The sequence below is a fragment of the Psammomys obesus genome, unplaced genomic scaffold (assembly GCF_907164565.1).
Source record: "Psammomys obesus unplaced genomic scaffold, mPsaObe1.curated_primary_1811, whole genome shotgun sequence".
Classification (NCBI taxonomy): Eukaryota; Metazoa; Chordata; class Mammalia; order Rodentia; family Muridae; genus Psammomys; species Psammomys obesus.
In genome coordinates, this window is record NW_026592368.1 from 162696 (window position 1) to 188410 (window position 25715).

The window sequence follows — 25715 nt, forward strand, 5'->3', positions numbered from 1 at the left end:
TCCGGAAAAAAAACAAACGAGGCCGAAAGTGCGTCATCAGCCCGCCCCCGTTGTGGATGCAGAGCGGCCCAGCCAGTCCTGGGTCCCTCTAGGCGCCCTGGAGGACTAAGTGGTGTCTCTATGGTTCACTTTCCTTTTGACTGGGCTTCCAGGCCAGGTCTTTGAAGAAAACAATATAAAACGGGTAGGGTGTGTCTGTGTGGGCGGAGGTTGGGGGGACGCGCTACACAGAGGGTCCCTGTCATGAAAGAAAATCAGAAGTAAAAAAAATAAAGGGTGGGCTGGAGAAATGTATGGTTCAGCGGCTTTCTATCCAGGATCTTGGGATGTGGGTTCGATTCCCGACTCCCACAACGTGGTGCAGAAACGGACCTGCAGGCCAAACAACCATATACTTAATAATAATAATAATAACAATACTGACAAAATTATTTCTGTTTTTAAAGTTTTGTTGTTTTTTGTTTTTCGAAAACAAAAAAATGTTTAGGCTGTTCTGGACTCAGGATCTAGACCAAGTTGGCCTCGAACTCATGGAATTTCCCTTGCCTCTTCTGCCAGGAACGCTGGGGTCTGAGGCGTCAGACATCTTGAGTTTTAGGCCACACTACTTCCGTGCTCCTCGCCAAACCACAAGGTGGGAAGCTTAGGATCACATACTTGTCATGTTGGGAACAGCACGCAGAGGATTCAGGGATATGTAGGCGACTCAGGGCACATGGTCCAGGCACCTGATAGTGACTACAAACAATCCCAGGATGCATCGCGCAGCATGGACGCCATTTTTGTAGTTCTCCGATACAATCCCAGAAGTCCTTGCTCCGAAACCATGTTTGTAGTTCTTAGGCACGTCGGTGTCTGCCGGGATGCATCTTGGGACGGATGGGACTTCCGTGACCAGGGAGAGCTCCGAAGTGAGAAACAAAGCGATGAAGGTCCGTCTGTGACTAGAAGGTTTGTGTTCACATCCCCGTGGCAGGGGCCAGGGAGATGGTGGGGAGGCCTCGGAGCCTCTGAGTCTGGAAGTCTCTACTCTCTGCGGGGCGGATGCAGAAGCGAAGCCCGAAGGGGCGGGACTTCCGCTAGAGGCGTCCCGCTACCCGGAACGTTTTTCCAGGTCAGCAATCTATTTTTTCCAAGCTGTTATGAACTCATAGTCCTGCTCACACGCGGGAGGTTTGGGCGAAGGGGGAATCGGGGTTCCCCAGCCCCTCCTCCAACCCCTCCCCTATCCGCCACCCGCCGTACGTCCGTCTCCCCGAGCGTCTCGTACATGGGGCAGAATAGCAGGCAGGTGGATGGCAGGAAGAGAAAATTTACAGTCCTCCGCTCCCACCAGGCTTGCGTGCACCAGGCTTGGGGGAGATGGGTGCACACCGCCCTGGGCGAGGCTGTGCTTGACCTTGTATAGGTTGTTGTGGCGCCCTCTGCTGGCCAGCGGGTGCACGAGCAGGGAGGACCCTATAAATAATGTTTAGGGGGCTGGGGGTTGAATAGATGAGGTGCACTGGGCTTAGTTGTTAGCGTGCTGGGGACTCAGTACAGAAGGATCTGGCCACCTCTGCTGGTCTGAAGGCATACACACATGGGCAAAGAGAAAAAGTAAGAGGTGGAGGAGGAAGAAGAGGGAAGGAAGGAAAGAAAGAAAATGAAAGAGAGAGAGAAAAAAGAGAAGGAAGGACGGGAAGGACAGAAATGAAGGAGGGAAGAAAAGAAAAGGAAGACACACAGCCAGCTAATTGAAACGTGGGTACTATTTGGTGTTGATTCGCTGAATTTGAACCAACATACACAGGTACATGTGTAGGTATTCTGTAGTGATATAAGTAACTGAAGTTTTTCCACATTGTAAATAAAGTATTTACAACCAGAACGAAGGTGTAGAAAATGGCAAACCAACACAATTAGAGTCCTTATCAAATAGGAATGACGTCATGAACTTTTTCAGAGGAAGCGTTTCATATTCAAAGACAAGCTATCCCTGGTTTAATGAACTTTTTCTAGTCACCCTCCCAGTATCCAGGAGTTTTTTAGTACATAAATTCTGGATTAACAGGTTTGATTGCTCACCTGCTTTGCTATGTGAAAATCATAACCCGTACCCAATTTCTATAGAGATTAAACCAGAAGAAAATGATGTGGTGACCGTTTCTGAGCCCAGCTATTCCATATGGAATGCAGTGTATGCAGTGGCCCATGCCTTCCTTAAAACGCTGTTGAGCAAAATTGAAATGGGATCTAAAGAAGACAGAAACCCGGACTGCCTTCTACCATGCCAGGTAAGCCTTACTCATAAGCAAGGGAAGCATCAGGATCTTATATTATGGGTAAGTAATCACTTCATCAAGCCAATAAAACATTTTTATCTTATAGTTGAAAGTACAAATTAAAATGGAAAAAGGTTTTGTCAACATGCATGTGTATATATCTATATCTTACATGATTTGGGGCCTGAAAGCACTCATTTGAAGACATTAAATTTTAATGTCTTTCAACAAATGTCCTAGTATGAGATGAAATTCTGTAAGGTATATGTGTAAGTAGTGTAAAAATAAAGCAAGTTCAATAATTTATGATTTCATGGAATATGTCCAGTGCTGTAAGGCATCATATCCAAAGCAACCATCTCACCTAAAATACAGTCTGTATTTATGACAAAAGACCATAAGAAGAGCCTTTTATGGACAATAAATAGCCTGTCCTAGAGTCAGCAGTAACTGAAACGTAATTGCTTTCACAGATTATTTAGTATTAATAAGGGTTAGGGTTAGGGTTAGGGTTAGGGTTAGGGTTAGGGTGAAACCAAAACTGTGCTCCCATTATTAAATTTTAGAATACAGACAGTGCTCATGAGCCTGGGCCATATCTCATCATGTTAGTGATAATTGTGGGTTTTAAACCAACAAGATATAAACCCACATTAGTGTGGGTTTTAAACCAACAAGATATAAACTAGGACTCATTTACACTTGTGAGCCTTAGAGATCACCTTCAGATAGGGTATAATGAAGAAGATTGTTGAGCAAGTCAATTGAACTTTTCATTCAGTCAATGATAGGTAATTAAAAGTTGAAATGTGAATGTTTGTATACTATATAATTTAGTATTATGGGAATCAGTAGTATTTGACATTAATATTGAGTAATAGTCTGTAATCATGGCTTCTAGTCATAATATATTATGACTAGTAAGTGGGTATGTCTCTTGTACAGATAACTGAGTACCTATATAGAAGTTCTTTATAACACAAGTTATTAGATAACACAATATTAGGTTGTGTTATTACTGTGCAGAAATTATTTTTTGTAATCAAGGTAATACTGGTGTCTTCACAAAAATATACAAGTGTTTCTTCCTTTTCCCTTTTGTGGAATACTTTGAGGAGTATTTTAGTGAGTTCTTTGAGACTCTTGTAGAATTCATGCTGAATCTCTAGACCTAGGCTTGCTTTTTTTTTGTTTTTTTCTTTCAATTGAGAGATTTTTAAATTACCATTTCTATCTTGGTGGTTATGTGTCTGTTTTAATAATTGACTTCCTCTTGATTTAATGTTGTTAGATTTTTATACATCTAGAAGTCTACTCATTTTTTTTTTACATTTAAATGCTTAGTTGAATTAAGACTTTTAAAATATGAACCTATGATTCTCTGCTTTCCTCAGTGCATGTTGTAGTGTCTGTTAGATCAGGATTGATGCAGTTGACATAGACTTAAAAGAGAACAGACAGGCATTTCCAAAAGCAGGATTTTTCTCTCAGACAGAACACTGATATGCTAGTCTTTTGAGAAGGGAAGTGGAGATTCTGTGTTGTAGTACCGGGGGCTGGAAGTCTTTAGTAGCTTGATGGGGAGAAGGACACACCGTGGGGCTTCAGTGTATAAATTTCTGGCCTTAATCCTGCCTGTCTGTAGGTGTGTGGGTTTATTTCTGGGTATTTGATTCAATTCCATTGACCCACAAGTCTGTTTCTCTGCCAGTACTATGCTGTTATTATTACTATTGCCCTGTAGTATAGCTTTAGTTCAAGGATGGAGATAACTTCAGAAGTTCTTTTGTGCTGGGTTGTTTTAACTATCTGTTTTTATTTTTTAATACGATGTTGAGAATTGTTCTTTTGAGGTCTATAAGGAATTGTGTTGGTATTTTGATGGAAATTGCATTAATCTCTAGAGTTCTTTTGGTAGGGTGACCATTTATACTGTTATTCTTACTGACCCATAAGCATGGGAAATCTTTCCATCTTCTGATATCTTCAATTTCTTTCTTCAGAGACTTGAATTTTTTTTTTGTACAGATCTTTCCCTTGGTTGGTAAGAGTTAAACCAATGAACTTTATGTTATTTGTTACTATTGGAAGGTTGTTGTTTTCCCAATTTCTTTCTCAGGTCACTTGTCTTTTGTATACAGGATGACTTCAGATTTTTTTTTAAGGTAATTTTGTGTCCAGCAATTTCGCTGAAGGTGTTTGTTTATCAGCTGTAGGAGTTTTCTGGTAGAATTTTTGGGACCACTTGTATATGTTATCATATCATCTGTGAATAGTGCACTATACTTTGACTTCTTCCTTTTTGATTTGTATGCCCATGATCTCCTTTAGTTGTCTTACTGCTCTAGCCTGGACATGGTGGATGGTATCTTTAATGTGTTCTGGATTTGGTTTGCAAGTATTTTATTGAGTATTTTGCATCAGTGTTCAGACATAGTTCTGAGGTTCTCTTTTTTTGTTGGGTCTTTGTGGGGGTTAGGTATCAAGGCAATAGGACTGGAACCTACCACAGAGGGCCTCTGAAGACTCTACCCCACAGGGTATCAAAGCAGATGCTGACACTCATGGCCAAACTTTGGGCAGAGAGCAGATAATCTTATGAGAGAAGGGGGAGATGGGAGACCTGGAGGGGACAACATCTCCACAAGGAGAACGACAGATCCAAGAAATCGGGGCATAGCATTCTTTTCTGAGACTGCTACTCCAACCAAGGACCATGTATGGAGATGACCTAGAATCTCTAGTACCCCTACACAGATGTGGCCCATGGCAGCTCAGTCTCCAAATGGGTTCCCTAGAAAGGGGAACAGCGACTGTCTGACATGAACTCAGTGGCTGCCTCTTTGATCATCTCCCCCTGATGGGGCTGCAGCCTTACCAGGCCACAGAGGAAGACAGTGTAGTCAGTCATGATGAGACCTGATGGGCTAGGTTCAGGTGGATGAGGAGGAAGACCTCCCCTATCAGTCTTCCTGCGGTGTGTCTTTCTGTGTCTGCATTACCTCAGCATGTTTTTTTTCCTAATTTGATCTATTTGCCTGCAAGTTCCATAATTTCTTATTTTTAATAACTGATTAGTATTCCATTGTGTAAATGTACCAGAAGTACTTTATCCATTTTTCTAGATTTGAGCGACATGTAGGTTGTTTCCAGTTTCTGGCTGTTATGAATAAAAAAGCTATGAACATAGTAGAACAAATATTCTTGTTCTGTAATAGAACATCTTTTGGGTATATTCCCCAGAGTGGTATAGCTGGGTTTTGAGGTAGAACTATTCCCAGTTTTCTGAGAATGCACCAGATTGATATCCAGAGAAGTACAAGTTTGCATTCCCATCAGCAGTGGAGGAATGTCCCCTTTTTACCACATCCTCACGAGCATGTGTTGTCACTTGAGTTTTTGATCTTAGCTCTGAACCCCATTTTTAAATTGTATTAGTTAATTTGTTGGTGTTTAATTTCTTAAGTTCTTTGTATATTTTGGATTTTACTTCTCTGTCTGATGTAGGGTTGGTGTTGATATTTTCCCAATCTGTTGGCTGCTGTTTTGTTCTATTGATAATGTCCTTTGACTTACAGAAGCTTTTCATTTTCCTGAGATCCCATTTATTAATTGTTGATCTCAGAGCCTGTGCTGCTGTTGTTTTATTGTCTCCTATGTTAATGAGTTCCAGACTTTTCTCCACCTTGTCTTCTAAATGATTTAGAATCTCTGTTTTTATGTCAAGGTCTTTGATCCACTTGGACTTCAGTTTCTGCAGTGTGATATAAAGGAATCTATTTGCAGAACCATTTGTTGAAGATGCTGTCATTTTTTCTATTGTATGGTTTTGTCTTTGTTGAAAGTAAAGTTCCAGTAGGAGTGTGGGTTTATTTCTGTGCCCTTATTTCAATTGTACAGAATTGGTCTTCTCTCAAGGGTGTTTTATTTTTCCATATGAAGTTTATGTTTGCTCTTTCAAGGTCTGTAAAGAATTGTGTTGGAATGTTGTGGGAAATGGATTGAATCTGTATATTGTATTTGTTAGGAATATTGTTTTACTACATATCTGTGATTTTTGGAGAGATCTTTCCATGTTCTGATATCTTCTTTGGTTTCTTTCTTGAAAGACATGAAATTCTGGTCATAGCGGTCTTTCACTTGCTTGCTTAGAGTTACAACAAAACATTTTATATTGTTTGTGGCTACTATTCAGGGTGTTGTTTCCCAAATTTCATTCTCAACCCATTTTTCATTTGTATACAGAAGGGCTAATGAATCTTTTGGTTAATTGTGTTCCCAGCCACTTTGTGGAAAGTGTATATCAACTGTAGGAATGCTCTGGTAGAATTTCTTGGGTCATTTATGTATACTAGGATATCATCTGCGAATAGTGAAACTTTGACTTCTTCCTTTCCAATTTGTATCTTCTTGATCACCTTCAGTTTTGTTATTGTTCTAGCTAGGACTTAAGTAGTATATTGAAGAGATATAGAGATGGTAGGCATCCTTGTCCTTTAACTGATATGGGTGGAATTTAAGTTTCTCTCCAAATAATTTGATGCTGGCTCTCAGCTTGCTTTGTACTGCCTTTATTATGTTAAGTATGTGCCTGATTCCTTGTATGCCTGATTTCTCCAAGTCTTGTAACATGAAGGGGTGTTGGATTTTGTGAAAGGCTTTTTCTCATCTGAGATGATCATGTAATTTTGTTCTTTTAGTTTGTTTATATGGTGGATTACATTGATGAATTTTCATATGTTGAACCATCCTGGTATCCCTGAGATGAAGCCAATGTGTTCATTGTGTATATCTTTGATGTGTTTTTGGATTTGGTTTGCGAGTATTATTGAGTATATTTGTGTCTGTTCATAAGTGAGATTGGTCTGAAATTCTCTTTCTTTGTTTGGTTTGTGTATCAGGGCGACTGTGCCATCAGAATAAGTTTGGCAGTGTTCCTTCTGTTTGTATTTTGTGGAATACTTTAATGAGTATTGGTATGAACTCTTGTTTGAAAATGATTCTATGCAAAACCATCTAGCCCAGGGCTGTGTGTGTGTGTGTGTGCTTGTGTGTGTGTGTTTGGCAGACTTTTAATTACTGCTTCTGTTTTCTTAGGTGCTATTGGCTCTACTGTTTTATATTGTTAATTTTGTTGTTTTTGTTTTTGGAGAAAAAGGTTCTCTCTGTTGTCTTGTGTGTCCTATAAGTAGGTATGTAAATCAGGCAGGACTCAGACTTAGAGATCCACCTGAATATAAATCTAGAGTGCTAGTATTAGTTGTGGGCCCACATGGTTGTCTTTGTAAGTTTTGTATTGTTTTTATATTATTGGCTGATGAACCTGAAATGTAGGTATTTGTACATATCAAAACTGTTCTTCACTTGATCTTCATCGTCATCTTGAATTTTGAGATTTAACAGAGAATATTATATTTCTCATTTGGCAACTTCAGGTTCCTTAACCCATGCTGCTATGGCTTCTCATCTAGGGCCACACCCATATACTGCCAGGGGCCTCCTATGACCTAGAAACTCACCCACCCTGATTATATTCTTTTTTCATTTGCTCCTTGCCTGTACTCTCCCTATACCTGATGTCCATCCCCATTACCCTATCCACTCCCTCTTCTACCCTATCCCTTCCCTCCATTTAAGACAGATACCTATCTTATTTTTTCTTCTGAGTGAGTTTTCAACATCCTCCCTTTGCTCTCCTTCACTCTCTGGGTATGTGGATTGTTCCATGGTTATTCTGTAATTTATGGTTAATTTCCACTTATAAGTGAGTAGGTACCATGTGGGTCTTTTGGGGTCTGGGTTATCTCAATTAGAAAAATCTTTTCTAGTTCCATCCATCCTCTTTGCAAAGACTTTTAATAAAAGTCTTTGTTATTAATAGCTAATTGGTATTCCATTGTGTAACTATCACATTTCCTTTATCATTTCTTCAACAGAAGAACATCTAGGTTGTTTCCAGTTTCTGTTTATTTCAAATAAATCTGCTGTGAACATAGTTGAACAAGTGTCCTTGTGGTATGGTAGAGGATCTTTTGGGTATACTCCCTGGCATAGTGTAGCTATTGAGGTATATAGGTATTGACATAGGTCTATTCTAAATTTTTTGAGAAGCGTCTAGATGGATTTCCAAAGGGGTTGTTCAAGTTTTCATTCTCACCAGCACTGGAGGTCTTTTCTCCTTACTCCACATCCTCACCACCATGTGCTATCACTTGAGGCATAATCTGAGTCATTCTGACAAATGTAAGCTTGAAATGCAGAGTCCTTTTGATTTGCATTTCCTGAATGACTAAGGACAACAAACATTTCTTTCAGTGCATCTCAGCCATTAGCACTTCCTCTGTGGCGAGTTGTCTGTTTAGCTCTGTATTCCATTATTTAATTTGGTTATTTGATTTGTTGGTATCTAATTTCTTCAATTCTGTATTTTGGATATCATCCTTCAGTCAGAGTTGGTGAAGGTCCTCTCCCAGTCCATGTGTTGCCATTTGTTCTATTGATAGAGTTTTTTTTTTTTTATCTTCCAGACATTTTTCATTTTCATGTGTCCCTTTTGTTAATTGTTGATCTTATTGTCTGAGCTGTTGGTGTAGTGTTCACAGAGGTGTCTCTATCTTTTTATTTGGTTGATTAATTTTTGCAGAATATTCAGGTTCTTATTGTATGCCCCTGACTTATTGTATACTTATTGTATACACCAGGCTAACATCCAGCTCTATGAAATACAGTTGCGCCTGTCTCCTGAGTGTTTTTGGAATAAAAGGCATGAGAAAGTACACCCAGCTTGCCCATTGTTATTATAGTTAGGAATTGTTCATACTGTTTCTCTGATGTGGGCTCAGTACTATTAAACTGTTTCCTCTCTCTCTTTATGTCTGTGAATTGACATTTCTCTTGCAAGGCTATATCCTCCTGAAAGTATGCAGAAATTAGAGAGGTACACCTCACAATTCAGTTTCCTCCTTAAAAGAGTTCATGATTACATTAGAACATGTGTCAGAAAACAAGTAGAAGAAACACCAGAATTCTGTGAAAATATTGTAAATGAAGTATATATTTCCAGTATACATCGTCAGTTTCATGCTTCCTGTTGTACATGTGTGAATATTTTAGAATGCATTGACCTACAATGATGTGCATGTGAAATTTACTCGAGAAGAATGGGCTTTGCTGGATCCTTCCCAGAGGAGTCTCTACAAAGATGTGATGCTGGAGACCTACAGGAACCTCACTGCTATAGGTATGGTGTGAATTTTCTTTACTTTTTAAAATATGGGGAAACTATTTATTATTCATTATGTGCTTCTGTAATTTCACTTGAGCACGAGGAAGAAGAAAGTGCATGGTTCTTTGATTTATCATAGATCATGACCTAAATTTTGCCTTATTTCTGATAATAAATCATACATTTTCTGGCTGTATTTTAGGCTACAATTGGGAAGATCATAATATTGAAGAGCATTGTCAAAGTTCTAGAAGACATGGATGGTAATTTTCATGTGTAAGCTGAAATGAATATGGTTCTGAGAAAATTTTATGTCTTGGAAATTTGAAAGAAAAGGGACAGTGTAAATGAACAGCTTTAGGTATATTTATTGATGATTACTAACTTGTTACCAAACCATATACTTTCATGTTAGTTATTTGATGTGTGTTTGCCAGGCGCTCCCCTAAGAAAGAATGCAAGGAAATCATACTTTACCCAAGGTGAACGTTTAAATCATAGCCACATTAGAGCTATGTGGTAGAACTGCAATTTGTTTACTCTCCTACAACTCAGGTATTGCCAAAGGTATTCACAGTAAATAGGTGATGAAAGTATGTTCAAAATATTATACTAATCAAGTAGTCCATAGTAAAACTGGAGTTACTTGTAAACTTGTAGTAATGTTGCTCAGTTTTGTGACAAAGGCAGTTTTTAGAGTCAAGAATGTTGTTGTGGAAAAACCACAATCCATATAGCACATGTCTATGATGAACAAAAATCAAATGTGTGAATACATGAAACCATGTCATTTATTATTCTTTTTTAATGGGTATATCATGTTACAATGAATACTAACCATGTCAGCATAGGGATATTGAAAGAAGCAGTGAACCTCCCAGAACAACTAAATGGTATAATAGTCCCCATTTTGAGTAGATTTTTAAAATGTGATCCTGTTATGATTTATATGGGATTTTCAGAATTGCCAGCAGTACAAATAATGACAGAGTTATTTTAATATTTTAAAGCTTAGGCAATTTAGCTGGGTAGATTCTGAACCCTTTTTTTCCCCTTAACCCAAATAAACCTAGCATGGTGTCCTGCTGCATGGCTAGCTCTACCTCTTTGTTCATGTTTGTGTCCATCTGTTAACCTCAGTGTCCTGCTGGTGATTCCCCTGTCTTTTGCTTTCTTCTTCTCAGCAATCCTCTCTCACTCAGAAGTTCTGTCCTCCACTTTGTGCCCTGCTATCAGTTGTCAGCTCTTTATTATTTCCAATAGATAAGTAAGGAAGGACAAATGTTTACAAAATATTGGACAGGTGATGGGCCGTAGAAAGAACAATACTGAAATCTGTCCAGCACTTAGCTCTCTACAGGCTCAGCAATCAATATTCACATATACTGACACAATTTTCACACAATATACACCAACATCAATTCATTGGTTATTCAACTTTATTAGGAATACTCACAAAATCACATTGCAGAAAATATAAGTTTTAGGAATATATAAATTCTCTGTTTTTCCAGTCATCTTTGCAAAAAAATAGCATGGCACACAGTACAGGGAAATTTATTAATCCAGTCAATGTGTTAAAGCCCCAAGGTCTTGCAGTTTTCTACAAATATGTGGTAAAACAACTTATAGAAAAAAGCACAGTAGAAATGTGAGCCAGGTAACAAATATTTTCAGAATCAAAAATATTTCTAAATATACAAAACCCAGAGATAAGGAGAACACCATGAATGTAAAAATAGTGATGAAACCTCAAGATGTAATTCCACTTTACTTTTATACCAAAGTATAAAATTAATTGACACAGATAAAGATTAATCAATGTAATGAGTGTGGTAAAACTCATATGTGCAAATTATCTTTGCAGGTATGAAAACAGTCATTTTGGAGAGAAGCCCTCTGAAGTCTTTGCACATCAGAGTAGTCCTCACACGTATAAAAGAATGCATACCAGTGAGGATCTCTATGAATGTAACCAATATGGTAAAGCCTGTGCATATAATAGTGAACTTCAAATGTATGAAAGAATTCATGTTAGACAGAAATCCCACAAATGTACTAAAGCCTTTGCAAGGAACAGTTGTCTCCTAATACACAAAAGAACCCTTACTGGAGAAAAACCTTATGAATGTAAGCAATGTGGTAAAGCCTTTACATGGAACTGCCATCTCCTAAGACATAAAAGTACTCACACTGGAGAGAAACCTTATGAATGTCACCGATGTGGTAAAGCCTTTGCACACAACAGTCATCTTTTAAGACATAAAAGAACACACAGTAGAGAGAAACCTTATGAATGTAACCAATGTGGTAAAGCCTTTGCACAGAACAGTAATCTTCTAATACATAGAAGAACACACACTGGAGAGAAACCTTATAAATGTAGCCAATGTGGTAAAGCCTTTGCACATAACAGTAATCTCCTAATTCATAAAAGAATTCACACTGGAGAAAAACCTTATGAATGTAACGAATGTGGTAAAGCCTTTGCACGTAACAGTGATCTTCTACTACATAAAAGAACTCACACTGGAGAGAAACCTTATGAATGTAACCAGTGTGGTAAAGCCTTTGCGTATAATAGCACTCTCCTAAAACATAAAAGGACACACACTGGAGAGAAACCTTATGAATGCATCCTAGATGGAAAAGACTTTACAAGGAAGAGTCATCTACTACATAAAAGGACTCAGACTGGAGAGAAACCTTATGAATGTAACCAATGTGGTAAAGCTTTTACAAGGAACAGTCATCTACGACATAAAAGAACTCACACTGGAGAGAAACCTTATGAATGTAACCAATGTGGTAAAGCCTTTGCACAGAGCAGTCATCTCCTACGACATAAAAGAACTCACACTGGAGAGAAACCTTATGAATATATCCAACGTGGAAAAGCCTTTGCACAAAAGCGTCATTTCCTACTACATAAAAGAACTCACATTGGAGAGAAACTTTATGAATGCATCCAATGTGGTAAAACTTACGCTCTTAAGAATCATCTTCAAAGTCATGAAAGAATTCATACTGGGCAGAAAGACTATGAGTGTATTTAACGTAGTGAAATTAGTCTACATTAGTAAAATCTTCATTGTAATGAAAGAATTTGTGGAGAGAAACCTTATGAATCTGTTAAAATGTGAGGCCTTTGCACATAACTGTAGTCTTCATTGTCAGAAAAGTTTCATACTGGAGAGAAATTCTGTGTACATAAGTAATGTGGTAAGGCTTTTATGCTTCTTGGTTCACTGAATCCACTACACCTCAAACACTAGGTCAATGGAAATAAAATTATTTTCATCCAGGCACTACTGATTGATGAGGGCCACATAACATTCTTGGGAGCTGAACTGTGAGCCAGAAAGTTAAAGAGATTCTGAGCTTGACAATCATAAACGTCTGTGCTGTTTTACAACTAAATTTTTATCAATCAGGGTTTAGGGATACGGGATTTGTTTATGTCATTGAGGAAGTCACTTGATGTAAAATGTAGGTTTTACAATCATGTCTATTCTTTTGTGGTTAGGAAGAGGTGTTATGTTTAAGGGAAAAGAAGCTGTGGTTTGGGACAGTCATTATGTTAGAGGAACAGAAGCCGTCATATGGAACAGTCAGGTTTGGGGGAACAAAAGATGAATAATAGAAGCTGGTCAGCCATTGGGAAGTCTAGCTTTCCTAGTGATGATAAACTTAGGTTCACCCTATAATTCAATGGAAGCTGATGTCTAAATGGCAATACTTAGCACAAATTTCTTTTGCGTGTTTTGCATGTCACAGTCACCTTCAAATATAGGAAAGAACAGGTAGTAGAGAGAAACCTTACACATGTGATCAATGTGATAAAACCTTTTCTTAACATCTCCAACTACATAAAAGAACACATACTGCAGTGAAACCCTATGAATAAGCAATGTGATAAAGCCTTTTCATGTAGTTGTCTTTGAAATCCTGAGAAAAAGTCATGCTGCAGAGAAACCCCATGAATGTGGTCAGTATGGTAAAGTTTTGCGCTTCATGATACGGTTATAGAAGAATAAAAGCTTTACAGTGCAAGCAACCTTTTAAAGCCTTTGCATATCACAGTAGTCTTTGAGAACCTGAAAGAACTAATTTGTTAGGGTCTTTGACCCTATTTGGGGGAAAGTTCTAACAGGTGTCAATAATCTATTCAAGCATTATGATATCCATCCTTTTGTTTTTAATTGCAAGCTCAATATGTACAAAAGGCCTACCCTTTTAAATTTCAAAATTATCTTCAATTAAATGAAATAAATCATACAGTTGTAAAATTTATGGGTGTGTATTAGTGCCTTTTCTGTGACAAAACACAATGTCTAAGGCAACTTCCAAATATGTTTAATTTGGGGTCACTATAAAATGGGCATCACAAGTGTCATACATTGCAGCTAAAGTAGGAAGCTTGGAACTCACATCCTCAACCTGCAGCATGAAGCAGAGAGTGGAAACTCCAGATGCTGTTGAAAACTATCAAGTAACATACTTCATCCAGCAGGGCTGCATTTCCTAAACATTCACAAATGATACAACCAACTGAGAAGGATTCACTTCTCTGACTTCAAGTCTACATGTGTGATTGCTCTTATGTGAAGGAATTCCTAATGAAGAAAAACTCTGTAGATAAGCCTTTAGTTGCCTCAACACCTGAGTTAAAGGAAAGAATGCTTACACAAGTAAAACATTCATGAGTAAACATATATTTGTTTAAGAATTTGTTTTCATTTCCATTATGTGAGGTTGGTGTGTCTTTGCATGTTTATGTGCCTGTCCATTCTGGTTTCCAGGAAGAACAGACCCTTTTATCTTCATGTACCAGGAATTACAGGAAGTTGTCAAAAACCTTACCTAGGTCCTGGGAATGGACTTGTCTTAACTGCACAGCCACTTCTCTAGTTCTTTAAACATCTTAAATATGTTGTATATAATCTTGATGTCAAGAAGTGGAAATTACTTCATAGAAAAGATCAACCCTATTTTTGTAAAAGAGTTGATGACTTTGGACATAATAAGTATATTTCAAGAAAAACTCTTTTTAATCTTTTATTATAGCCTTGGAGAAAGTAAATTATATACCATGTTCACTTAAATGTAATGGAGGAGATAAACAACTGGTTGTGATCAGTATTTTGAAACATTGGAGTAGGTATTGAAGTTTGCTGCATGTGTAGTAAATCCATTCACAGAAGTTTATTAGGTCGTTCTGATATTCTTTCTGTGGCTTCTGTTCATCTTCTCAATGCATTTTCAGTTGGTGATAGGTATTTTTTTGCTGCAGTGTATAGAATGGGATTCCCATTTTCTACATGGCCCATTGCTTATTTACATCAGGCAGTGTAGGAGAAAGCATGGTGGTTATGTTTTCCATGTTTTCACAAATTCCTTAAGGTATTTGTTTTCAAGCTGTGCTTGGATGTCAGTAATTAGTCAAAGCTACATTTGAAGTCTTGGTTTTCATGTGCCAGCCTTCTGAGTAGACGTCCAAGGGTGAAAGATATTCCCCTAATGTCTTCTGTTTTATCAACATATTTTTACCCACGTTAATGTTAAAATGCTTAATAGTATGTATGTATGTGTGCATGTGTGTGTATGTATGTACATATTGTTTGAAGTTCCATGCTTCTTTATGTTCCCAATACTTATTATATGGCACATCACCTAGAAGTAGTACTCTCTTAGAGAATTATCGAGGTGCTAGATAATGTAACAGAATGAGGTTTATTTCAAAAGAGAATGTATGTGTGTGTAATGTACACATGATAATTTAGGCTCAATCTCTGTGTGGCCCATATTACTCCTACAGAATTTTCTATATAATCCTACAGTATTTCTATATGTGGGCTGTTGTGTATGCAAATTCATATACCAGCACATACATAAATAATTTTTAAACCTGAAAAGGAACAGTGTATTCACTGGCTGAAACACTCTTTGGGTTTCAGGTATAAAACTCACATAGGGTAAGTAGATAGTTATCAGCAATAGTTGTCTTCTCACTGGCACATACATACCATGGCATAGGTGTATGCAGAAAAACACAAACATCTTTAAATGGATGAAATTAACAAAGCTAAAGAAAGAACCCAGTTATTGACAACATAAGAAATTATTTGCAAGTGTAACTAACTGTAGAATTTGAAGAATTATTACTGTTCATTAAAGGAATAACTGTTCCTTTGTATATCTTATTTTATTTTTCATTACTTGATTCAAGGATAGTTCATTTTAAAAACATACCTCAGGTTGGCTCACAAGTTCATCCCTGTCATCCCAGACCTGGGAGTCAGTGGCAGGATAATCTTTTGGAGATTGAGGCTAGCTTGTTCCACAGAGTGAGTTCTTTTGTTTGTTTATCAGAAAGAGTTTTCTTGTGTATCCTTGGCTGTGTTGTAGTCACTTTATAGACCAGGCTGGCCTTAAATTCATGGACATCTGCCTGCCTCTTCCTAAATGCTGGGATTACAGGTGTGTGCCACAGATTGAGTTCTAAAACAGCCATGGCTATAAAGACGTATCCTGTCTCTAATTCCAAAAAGGTAGACTATATCTCAAATTATGGATTTTTTCCTAATATAATCTGGTTTCAACAAAGCCTATTGTTACATTTACTCACATCAAGAGAACTGTGATAACTATGAAAATAAGAAGGAATGTGGAAAGTCCACTCAGAGGAGTAGAAATCCATTTAATCCTTCACCAGCCATTTATCAGATTCTTCATCACGTTCAAGTGCTAGGAGACAGAAGGGGTAATGCAGCATTTTCATCCTCTACATTGTAGTGATGTCATTGGGAACTAGGTTTCAAACCTGGGACAAATGGGAGAGGTGTCTATTTAACATATTAAAACATAACTAGCTGCCAGTCTTCTCCCAGAAATCCCTCAGTCCTTACAAAGCATAATATGGTTCTCTTGGCTGGCATCTTCCATTCTCTACCCTAAATTTTTCCTGCCCAGGGTGTCTGGGCTAACCTCCCTTCCCCATATCAACTTGTAGATTGTTTAGCAAGGTCAGGTAAGATGTTTTTGCTAATGGGTCTGATGTAAATAATGTTAGAAAACCATGTGAAGTTAAGAAAAGTACACTCTTAATACTAAAGCCAAGGACTCTAAGGTTGATGAGCAGAAACAAAAGCCCAAGTTAGCACTTGCTGAATGGACAGTCCAGCTGGGCCTGTAACTGAGACAACAATTGATTTCCTTATGTTTGTTTTTTCCCCTCAGGCTCTTGATATGATTTAATAAAAGTTATTAATGAGCAATGAACACCCCTTCAAGATTTAATGTAGAGGCAGCTGATTGTTTTATATGCATAAAAGTTTAGATTTGTGATCCTTTTAAGACTTTTATAAGATTACTTTTTATATAATTGCTTCTTGATTACCCCAAATTTCAGCTTGCTGGCTGAGAAGTTATGTTGCTTGCTCATCTTATTAACTGATCACAAGTTGGTTAATTACAAGTGTATATGGGGTCTTGGGAATAATTATTTTCATATTTGTTTTTTACCCACAATATGTAAAACATTTGATCATGTGAAGGTATTGGAGAATATGTAAGGGGTTTTTGCATATATTCATTGTAATCATTCACTTAAAGGTAGAGTGTAACCACATTGTTTAGTACTGCTTGAAAGATCTTGCTGGGATAGATAAGCAGTGGAAAAAGAATAAAAGTGTGGTTTGAACTGGCTTTTGGGTCTTGTTCCCTCCACCAAGGTGTATGTGTGTAGGGTAGTTTCGACCTCACTTCTTGGAGTTTGTTCCATCCACCAATATGTATGTATGTAAGGGGGTTTGGAACTTACTCTTTGGAGTTTCTTCCATATACCAAGTTGTATATATGTAAGATGGTTTGAAAGTTGTTCTCTGGAGTTTGCTCCATCCACCCAGTATGTGAACATGTATGTATGTATGCACTCATGAATGTATGTATGTATGTGATTGTGTGAAGTAAGAAAAACTAAATGAAGAGAAGCTTAGAGAGAAGCTTTTCAGAACCTACCTGGAGTGTCTTACCTCTTAAAGAATAAATCTCTCTCTCTCTCTCTCTCTCTCTCTCTCTCTCTCTCTCTCTCTTTGTGTGTGTGTGTATGTGTGTGTGTGTGAGTCTTTGGGCTACATCTGAGCAGGAGTTTTAGGTCCTCTCCATGCATGGTCCTTGGTTGTGGTATCAGTCTCTGCAGGGGCCTCAGGGCCTAGTTTTTTGGCTTTGTTGGTCTCTTTTTGGAGCTCCTGTCCCCTCCAGGTCTTTCTATCTCCCACTACTTTCATGAAATTCCATGCTCTCTCCCCAAAGTTTGGGTATGAGTCTCAGCCTCTGCTTCAATACCTCAATCAGTGGAGTCATTCAGAGGCTTTCTGTGGAAGGCTCCTGTCATGTTCCTTGTCTTCTCCTGCTTCCCATGTCAACCATGTTTTCCCTTTTGAATGAGGATTGACCATCTTCCGTAGGTTCTTCCCTGTTTTATACTCTAGGAGTATAGATCTCAGTATGTTTATCCTCTATTATATGTCTAATAACCACTTATAAGTGAGTATATACCATATGTGTCTTTCTGCTTCTAGTTACCTCACTCAAGATGATCTTTTCTAGTTCCCACCATTTGCCTGCCAGAGAACTCCTTCAGCTGATAAACACCTTCAGAAAATTGGCTGGATACAAAATTAACTCAAAAACAAAAACAAAAACAGCCCTCCTATATACAAAAGACAAAAGGGCTGAGTAATAAATTAGGGAAACAACACCCTTCAGCCACAAATAACATAAAGTAACTTGGTGTAATCCTAACCAAGCAAGTGAAAAAGCTGTATGTAAAAAAAAATCCAATTGGATCTTAAAACTCCTCAGTCCCCACTCTTTCATCCCTTTAACCTGCCTGCCTGGTAGGAATAAGGATATTCTAAAGACACATTTATATTCCCACCTTAGGCAAACATCTTGTGAAACCGTGGACTCCATGAAATTCTAATTGCCCCTCGAATTTCATTCTGTGAAAAGGCTGATTCCTTCAGATGAGAAATTCTCTGCTAAATAAACATTAACTCAATGTCTGAATACCTTGCAGGAGATGAATATGCTGATAATGAAAGGGATTTAAGGGTTGCACAATTTTATTATATGGCTCGGTTATATTACTTATTTGTGTGTTCCTTGCCATCTGTCTAAAACTGTTAAGACCTCATGGATGAATTAATTACCTTATAACTTCATCACTGGTCAAAATTACTGAATAAATATGTTGATACTTTTTCATTAATTTGCTTTTTGTCATTGTTTTCTCTCTTTTTTATTTTAAGGAATAGCCCCACAATTGAGATGTCCCACGATATATCTCTGGCATTCCTGGAACTCAGTATATATCCCAGATCTACCCAGCTTGTCTCCAGAGTGCCATCATTAAAAATAGACATGTCACAGCTTGATAATTCAGTTCTTTTAATTGTCTTATTGATGCTGAGTGTGGCTGGTTAGGGTACCCAGGACATGGGCTCTGGTCCTAACTCCAGTAATAGAAGAAGGCTCCCAATAAGTGCAACCCTCCTGGCTAAGGTCCACTGTCTTCCATCTATGAGCAATACTGTTTTCCTTTTATCAGTGAGTCTGTTATAATTCATCTAAAATCTAGGTCAGAGTTATATCCTTATTTTACAGAGAGAGAAACCCAGGATCACACAGATAAGTGGTTTTTTAATATAGTTAAGTCTAACTGATCATCTTACTCAAACCATCATTCTATTACATCACTAAATGAAGTTGAAGCCACCTCAGCGAGGTATGGTGACACATGCCAGTAATTATGGTGCATAGAAAGAGAGGTAGGAATTTCAAGATTTCAAAGTCACCCAACAAGAGAATGGTCAGTGGTATTGTGAGTGGCCTCAGAACAAAGACAGGTCCAGGCCAATGTCCCTAGTCTTCCCTGCAGCTCCAGAATTTCAGATCCATGGCACCAGCAATTATTTGCTAAGGTATTTAATTGTGTTTGTTTGTGTTTTCTAATGTTTATTGTCCAAGGCAGCCTAGATCAATTCAGGGTCAGACTCCTGTTAGTCACTAATGAATGGAACTCTCCTGCATGTGGGGAAATTAGCCTGAGTCAGAGATGAGCTCCCTAATTACATATCCAGAGGACCGTCTTCAGTGCTGAAACCATATGCACAGAACCAACATAAATGGACTCAGCAGGTTTAATTCATATGCTTGTACATACTTGCTCACATAATTAAAAGGAGAAATGGGACATTGATACAAAAGTGCTCAATAAAATACTTGCATACTGAATCCAAGTACAAATCAAAGATATCATCCACAATGACCAACTAGGCTTCATCCCAGATATGCAGGGCTGTTTCAATATACAGAAATCCATCAATGCAATACACCATATAAACAAACTGAGATAAAAAGACCACATGATAATCACCTTAGATGCTGAAAAAGCATTTGATAAAATCCAACATTCATTTATGTATAAAGTCAAATAGAGATAAGGGATACAAGGCACTTATCATAGAGTAAAGGCAATATACAGCAAGCCTATAGCCAACATCACACTAAACAGAGAGAAACTTAAATCAATCCCACTGAAATCAGGGACAAGGCAAGGCTTCCCACTCTCTCCATAGCTTTTTCACATAGTACTTGAAGTCCTTACTAGGATAATAAGACAATTAAAGGAGATCAAAGGGATTCTGTTCAGAAAGGAAGAAGTCAAGGTATCACTATTTGCAAATGATATGATAGTATACATGAGTGACACCAAAAATTCTACCAGAGAACTCCTATAACTGATAAACACTTTTAGCCAAGGGGCTGGATACAAAATCAACTCAAAAACAATCAGCATCTCTCCTGTATACAAAAGACAAATGGGCTGAGAAAGAAATTAGGAAAACAACATCCTTCACAATAGCCACAAAGGGCATGAAGTACTTTGGTGTAACTCTAACCAAGCAAGTCAAAGACTTATATGAAAAAAAAACTTTCAGTCTCTGAAGAAAGAAATAAAAGAAGATATCAGAAGGTGGAAAAATATCCCATGCTCATGGCTTGGTGGGATTAACATAGTAAAAATGGCCATCTTACCAAAAGCAATCTACAGATTCAATGCAATTCTCATCAAGTTACCAACACAAATATTTACAGACCTTGAAAGAAAAATTCTCAACTTCATATGGAATAACAAGAAACCAAGAATCACTAAAACACTCCACTACAATAAAACATCTTCTGGAGGTATCTCCTTACCTGTTCTCAAGCTATACTTTAGAGCAACAATAATAAAAAAAATGCATGGTACTGGCATAAAAACAGAATGGTTAATCAACATAATCAAATAGAAGACATAGAAATAATCCCACGCATTATGGACACCTGATTTTTGACAAAGATGCCAAAACCATACAATGGAAAAACAGATAGATTCTTCAACAAATGGTGCTATCTAACTGGATGTCTACATGTGGAAAATGCAAATAGATCCATACTCATCACTGTGCACAAAACCAAAATTGAAGTGGATCAAAGACTTCAATATAAAACCAGAGTCACTAAACCTGTTAGAAGAAAAGGTGGGGAAGAGCCTTGAACTCCTTGGCACAGGAGACAACTTCCTGAACAGAACACCAACAGCACAGGCTCTAAGATCAACAATAAATGAGACCTCATGAGACTGAAAAATCTTTTATAAAGCAAAGGACACTGTCATCAGAACAAAATGACAGCCTACAGACTGGGAAAGGATTTTGACCAAACCTATATCTGACAAAAGGCTAATATTCAGAATGGATAAAGAACATCAAAAGTTAAACAGCAACAAATCAAGTAACCTAATTAAAAACTGAGAATCAGAGATAAACAGAATTCTCAATAGAGGGATATTGAATGGCACAGAAACACTTAAATAAATGCTCAGTGTCCTTAGTCACCAGGAAAATGCAAATCAAAACAACCCTGAGATTTCACCTTACACCCATCATAATGCTTAAGATCAAAAACTCAAGTGATAACACATGCTGGAGAGGTTGTGAAAAAGAGGAATTCTACTCCATTGCTGGTGGGAATGTAAACTTTTACAACCACTTTGAAAATCAATCTGGCACTTTCTCAGACAATTAGGAATAGTGCTTACTAGAGATCCAGTTATACCACTTCTAAGTATCCAAAGGATGCTCAAATACATTTGTTCAGCCATGTTCATAGTAACTTTATTTGCAATAGCCAGAAGCTGGAAACAACCCAGATGTTTCTCAGTGAAGGAATGGATGCAAAAATTGTGGTACATTTACACAATGGAATACTACTCAGCAATTAAAAACAAGGAAATCATGAAATTTGCAGGCAAATGGTAGGAACTAGAAAAGATCATCCTGAGTGAGATATCACAGAAGCAGAAAGACTCACATAGTATATACTCACTTATAAGTGGATATTAGACATATAATATAGGATAATTATACTAAAATCTGTACACCTAAGGAAACTATGCAAGGAGGAACGTGGGGAATATGCTCAATCCTCATTCATAAAGTCAAATGGGATGGGCTTTGGAAGAAGGAGACAAGAGAAAACAGGACAGTGGCCTACCACAGAGGGCCTCTGAAAGACTCTACCCAGCAATGTACCAAAGCAGATACTGAGACTCATAACCAAACTTTGGGCATAGTGCAAGGAATCTTATGAAATAAGGGGGATATAGTAAGACCTGGAGGGGACAGGAACTCCACAAGGAGAGCAACAAAACAAAAAAAAATCTGGGCACAGGGGTCTTTTCTGACACTGATACTCCAACCAAGGATCATTCATGGATATATCCTAGAACCCCTGCTCAGATGTAGCTCATGGCTGCTCAGTATTTAAGTGGGTTCCCTACTAAGGGGAGCAGGGACTGTCTCTGACATGAACTCATTGGCTGGCTCTTTGGTCACTTCCCCCTGAGGGGGGCAGCTTTGCCAGGCCACAGAGGAGGACAATGCAGCCAGTTCTGATGAGAACTGATAGCCTAGGGTCAGATGGAAAGGGAGGAGGTCCTCTTCTACCATTGGACTCAGAGAAGGGCACGGGAGGAGGTGACAGAGGAAGGGTGGGATTGGGAGGGAATTAGGGAGGGAGCTAGAGCTGTGATATAAAGTAAATAAACTGTAATTAATATAAAAAATAAAAATTAAAAAAATAAAATAAAATGAAGATTTTCAGCTCAAGACTGAAAGGGGATCTGAGAAGGAATGCAAGATAGATGGACAGTTCGAAGAGACACCTGGGCCATTCACTTATTTTAGGACTGCAGTGGTCAGACACTAAGTCATCATTTTAAAGGGTGGGAGGCTAGAGAGAGAGAAAAATATTGAGGGTTGAGAGTTTTATCCAGGGTTCAGAGAAAAATGTATGTATTTGGTTGTCTCTATAATGTATAGAAGAACTCTCTCCTGCAACTTTCATTTTTATCAGAATTTATTAAATGGATCTTCAGGAATATTTCTCAATGACAACTGGAAAATTTACCCTCCAAACTGAACAGACTATTTTATTGATGTCTGTCCTAAAAATCCATTTACATATTTATGAAAAATACCCCTTTAAATATGTACTTGAGGTCAGGACCAATTTTATACCTTTCAGAATAATATGACTGCTATGATCATGGCCTCTGAGGTTATATGTGATATGGTCCCAGAAAACACCTCCATGCTCATATGTGACAATGCAAATATCTATAAGGTTTCAATCACAGCATTCTTTAGCATTTGCAGGATCACCAAGCAGGACCTACTTGGGACCAGCAGTTCCCCTGATGAGTGTAGGGATAGTATCTGCTTCTCATCTCTTCATACTAATTTGGAAGTTATGAGCTCAGAGGCTTACATATATAGTCCCCTTTGAGCAACCAATATAATCAGTGTTTTTCCCTTTCATATTTTAAATATGTTTGAGAAAAATATTTACAGTAGAGTCCGCAAATTCCACAAACTTTCAATACTCATCAATCAGCTTCCAAATAGCTATAATTGCTGACATGTGTTACTACACCTATCTCCTTTTCATGTTTGTTGCTATTCTTTCCACAATTCAAACAGCAGAATCACAGTTTAAATAATTAATTTTTGAAATTATGACTAAAACATATGTGATAACAAAGTGAAAGTGTATGCAGAAGAAAGTCCACTAAACTTCAGCCCTACTCTAAGAAGTATGTGCTGCTGTGGAATTTTGAGAGTAAGAGAAATATCACCACCCCCATAGTAAGAGCAGAACAATTGGCTATCTAATACCAAATGGACAGTTCTGAAAATGTATATACAATTAACATTATAATTACTGAGGTGATTATATTTATGTAGTTGGAGTATATATATCCACATACACATATATGTATCTTAATATACATATATTTGTGTAACAACAATTAATTTAAAAAAGAAGCTATGATTTTAAAAGGGAACAAGTAAGGGAACAGGGTAGGATATATAATAGGAAATAAAATGGGGAAATAATGAAGTAATTATAAAGCAAAACATAAATAAAACTTTTATTTTTGTACAATGTAGCTTCTCATAGTACTAAGGCAGGCATGATGCACATACTCATAGGTTATTAGACACAACAAAAACATTATTGAACAGGAGAGATGTCATTTTTTTTCTTGTCCTGCCTCTTCTGAGGTTCATGGGGCCTTGGCATAGCAAGGTTCAATATATTCCTTCCATGGTGAACTCCTCACAGGCTTCCATAAAGGTAAATATGGATACCCCTTAAAATAGGATAGGGATAGGTCTACACCTGGGATAGGTCTACACCTAACAGAACAGGTATTCAGTGAATAATTATAAGACTGATGTCCATACTAAATTTCAAAGGGTGCATAGTGTTAAATCACAGGCTCAATTTCCAAAGCAGGATTGTATTGAGCTATAAGCATATTTAAAATGTCATCAGAAGAGGTCACTAAGGAAAAGAAATATTGGGAATACATTGGAGAAGTAGGCTTTTTTTTTCAGAAGTGATCAACTTGAGAGTCATGAGAAAACTCATGTTTGAAGAAGTGTAGTTGGTAAAATATAGATCAGTGGTTAACACTTTAATACAGTTGTTCATGTTGTAAGACACCCAACCATACAATTATTTCATTGCTACTTTATAACTGTAATTTTGTTACTGTTATGAATCCTAATATAAGTCTCTGATAGGAAGATTGTTGGGAGCCGTGGCTCTGGCAGCTGCTTTGATATTTAAATCTCAGCTGAAAGACTGCTTTTATCAGGCCTTCAATGAAGTCAGGGAAGAATTTGCAAGTCCATCTCCTTTTGTTTGTAACAGTAGGTGGGATAGCTTGTGAAGATCACACCTCTTGCTTCACCTCTTTGTGGAAATTTAACCCTTTGTTCTGAGATGTTTTTACTCTGGCTTAAAAGCTCTCTGCAATAAAAAACTAAGGCTGCTGCTGCTAAGGCTGCTGCCATGGCTGCTGTGGCTCATCGAGTCTGGAACCTCTTAAAAAGTCTCCTGTGTGTTGTGTGTTAGTTTATTAATTTTTTTAATCTTTTATTATTATTTTTTTATTAATTACACTTTATTCATTTTGTATCCCCCCATAAGCCCCTCCCTCCTCCCCTGCCGATCCCACCCTCCGTCCCCTTTCTGCATGCATGCCACTCCCCAAGTCCACTGATAGGGGAGGTTCTCCTCTTCTTTCTGATCTTAGTCTATCAGTTCTCATCAAAAGTGGCTGCATTGTCCTCTACTGTGGCCTGGTAAGGCTGCTCCCCCCTCAGGGGGACGTGATCAACGAGCAGGCCAATCAGATTATGTCAGAGGCAGTCCCTCTTCCCATTACTATGTAACCCACTTGGACACTGAACTGCCATGGGCTACACCTGTGCAGGGGTTCCAGGTCATCTCCACGAATAGTCCTTGGTTGGAGTATGAGTCTCTGGGAAGTTCCCTGTGTTCAAATTATCTTGTTCTGTTGCTCTGCTTGTGGAGTTCCCGTTCCCTCCAGCTCTTACTATTTCCCACTTCTTACATAAAATTCCATTCACTCTGCCCATCAGTTGGCCATCAGGCTCAGCATCTGCTTTGACAGTCTATACTGCAGAAGCTTTCAGAGGCCCTCTGTGGCAGGTTTCAAGGTTGTTTCCTGTTTTCTTCTGGCTTTCAGAGGCCCTCTGTAGCGGGTTCCGAGGTTGTTTCCTATTTTCGTTTTCTTCTGATGT

At 38.0% G+C, this 25715-nt stretch overlaps 1 protein-coding gene across 5 annotated transcripts; it reads left to right on the top strand.

Annotated features, from left to right (window-relative positions):
* The first annotated feature begins 897 nt into the window (after positions 1–897).
* On the top strand, positions 898–13747 carry LOC129681252 (zinc finger protein 431-like). Of its 5 annotated transcripts, none has more exons than XM_055613160.1 (5): positions 898–951; positions 2113–2276; positions 9378–9504; positions 9692–9752; positions 11357–13747. In XM_055613160.1, the coding sequence occupies exons 2-5, from the start codon at positions 2229–2231 to the stop codon at positions 12543–12545; spliced, it is 1425 nt and encodes a 474-aa protein (XP_055469135.1). In that variant the 5' UTR covers positions 898–951; positions 2113–2228; the 3' UTR covers positions 12546–13747. The 5 variants fall into 5 exon arrangements, with proteins under 5 accessions (XP_055469135.1, XP_055469134.1, XP_055469132.1 ...); XM_055613159.1 differs by lacking the exon at positions 898–951 and adding an exon at positions 1046–1114; XM_055613157.1 differs by lacking the exon at positions 898–951 and adding an exon at positions 1533–1792.
* The last annotated feature ends 11968 nt before the right edge of the window (positions 13748–25715 follow it).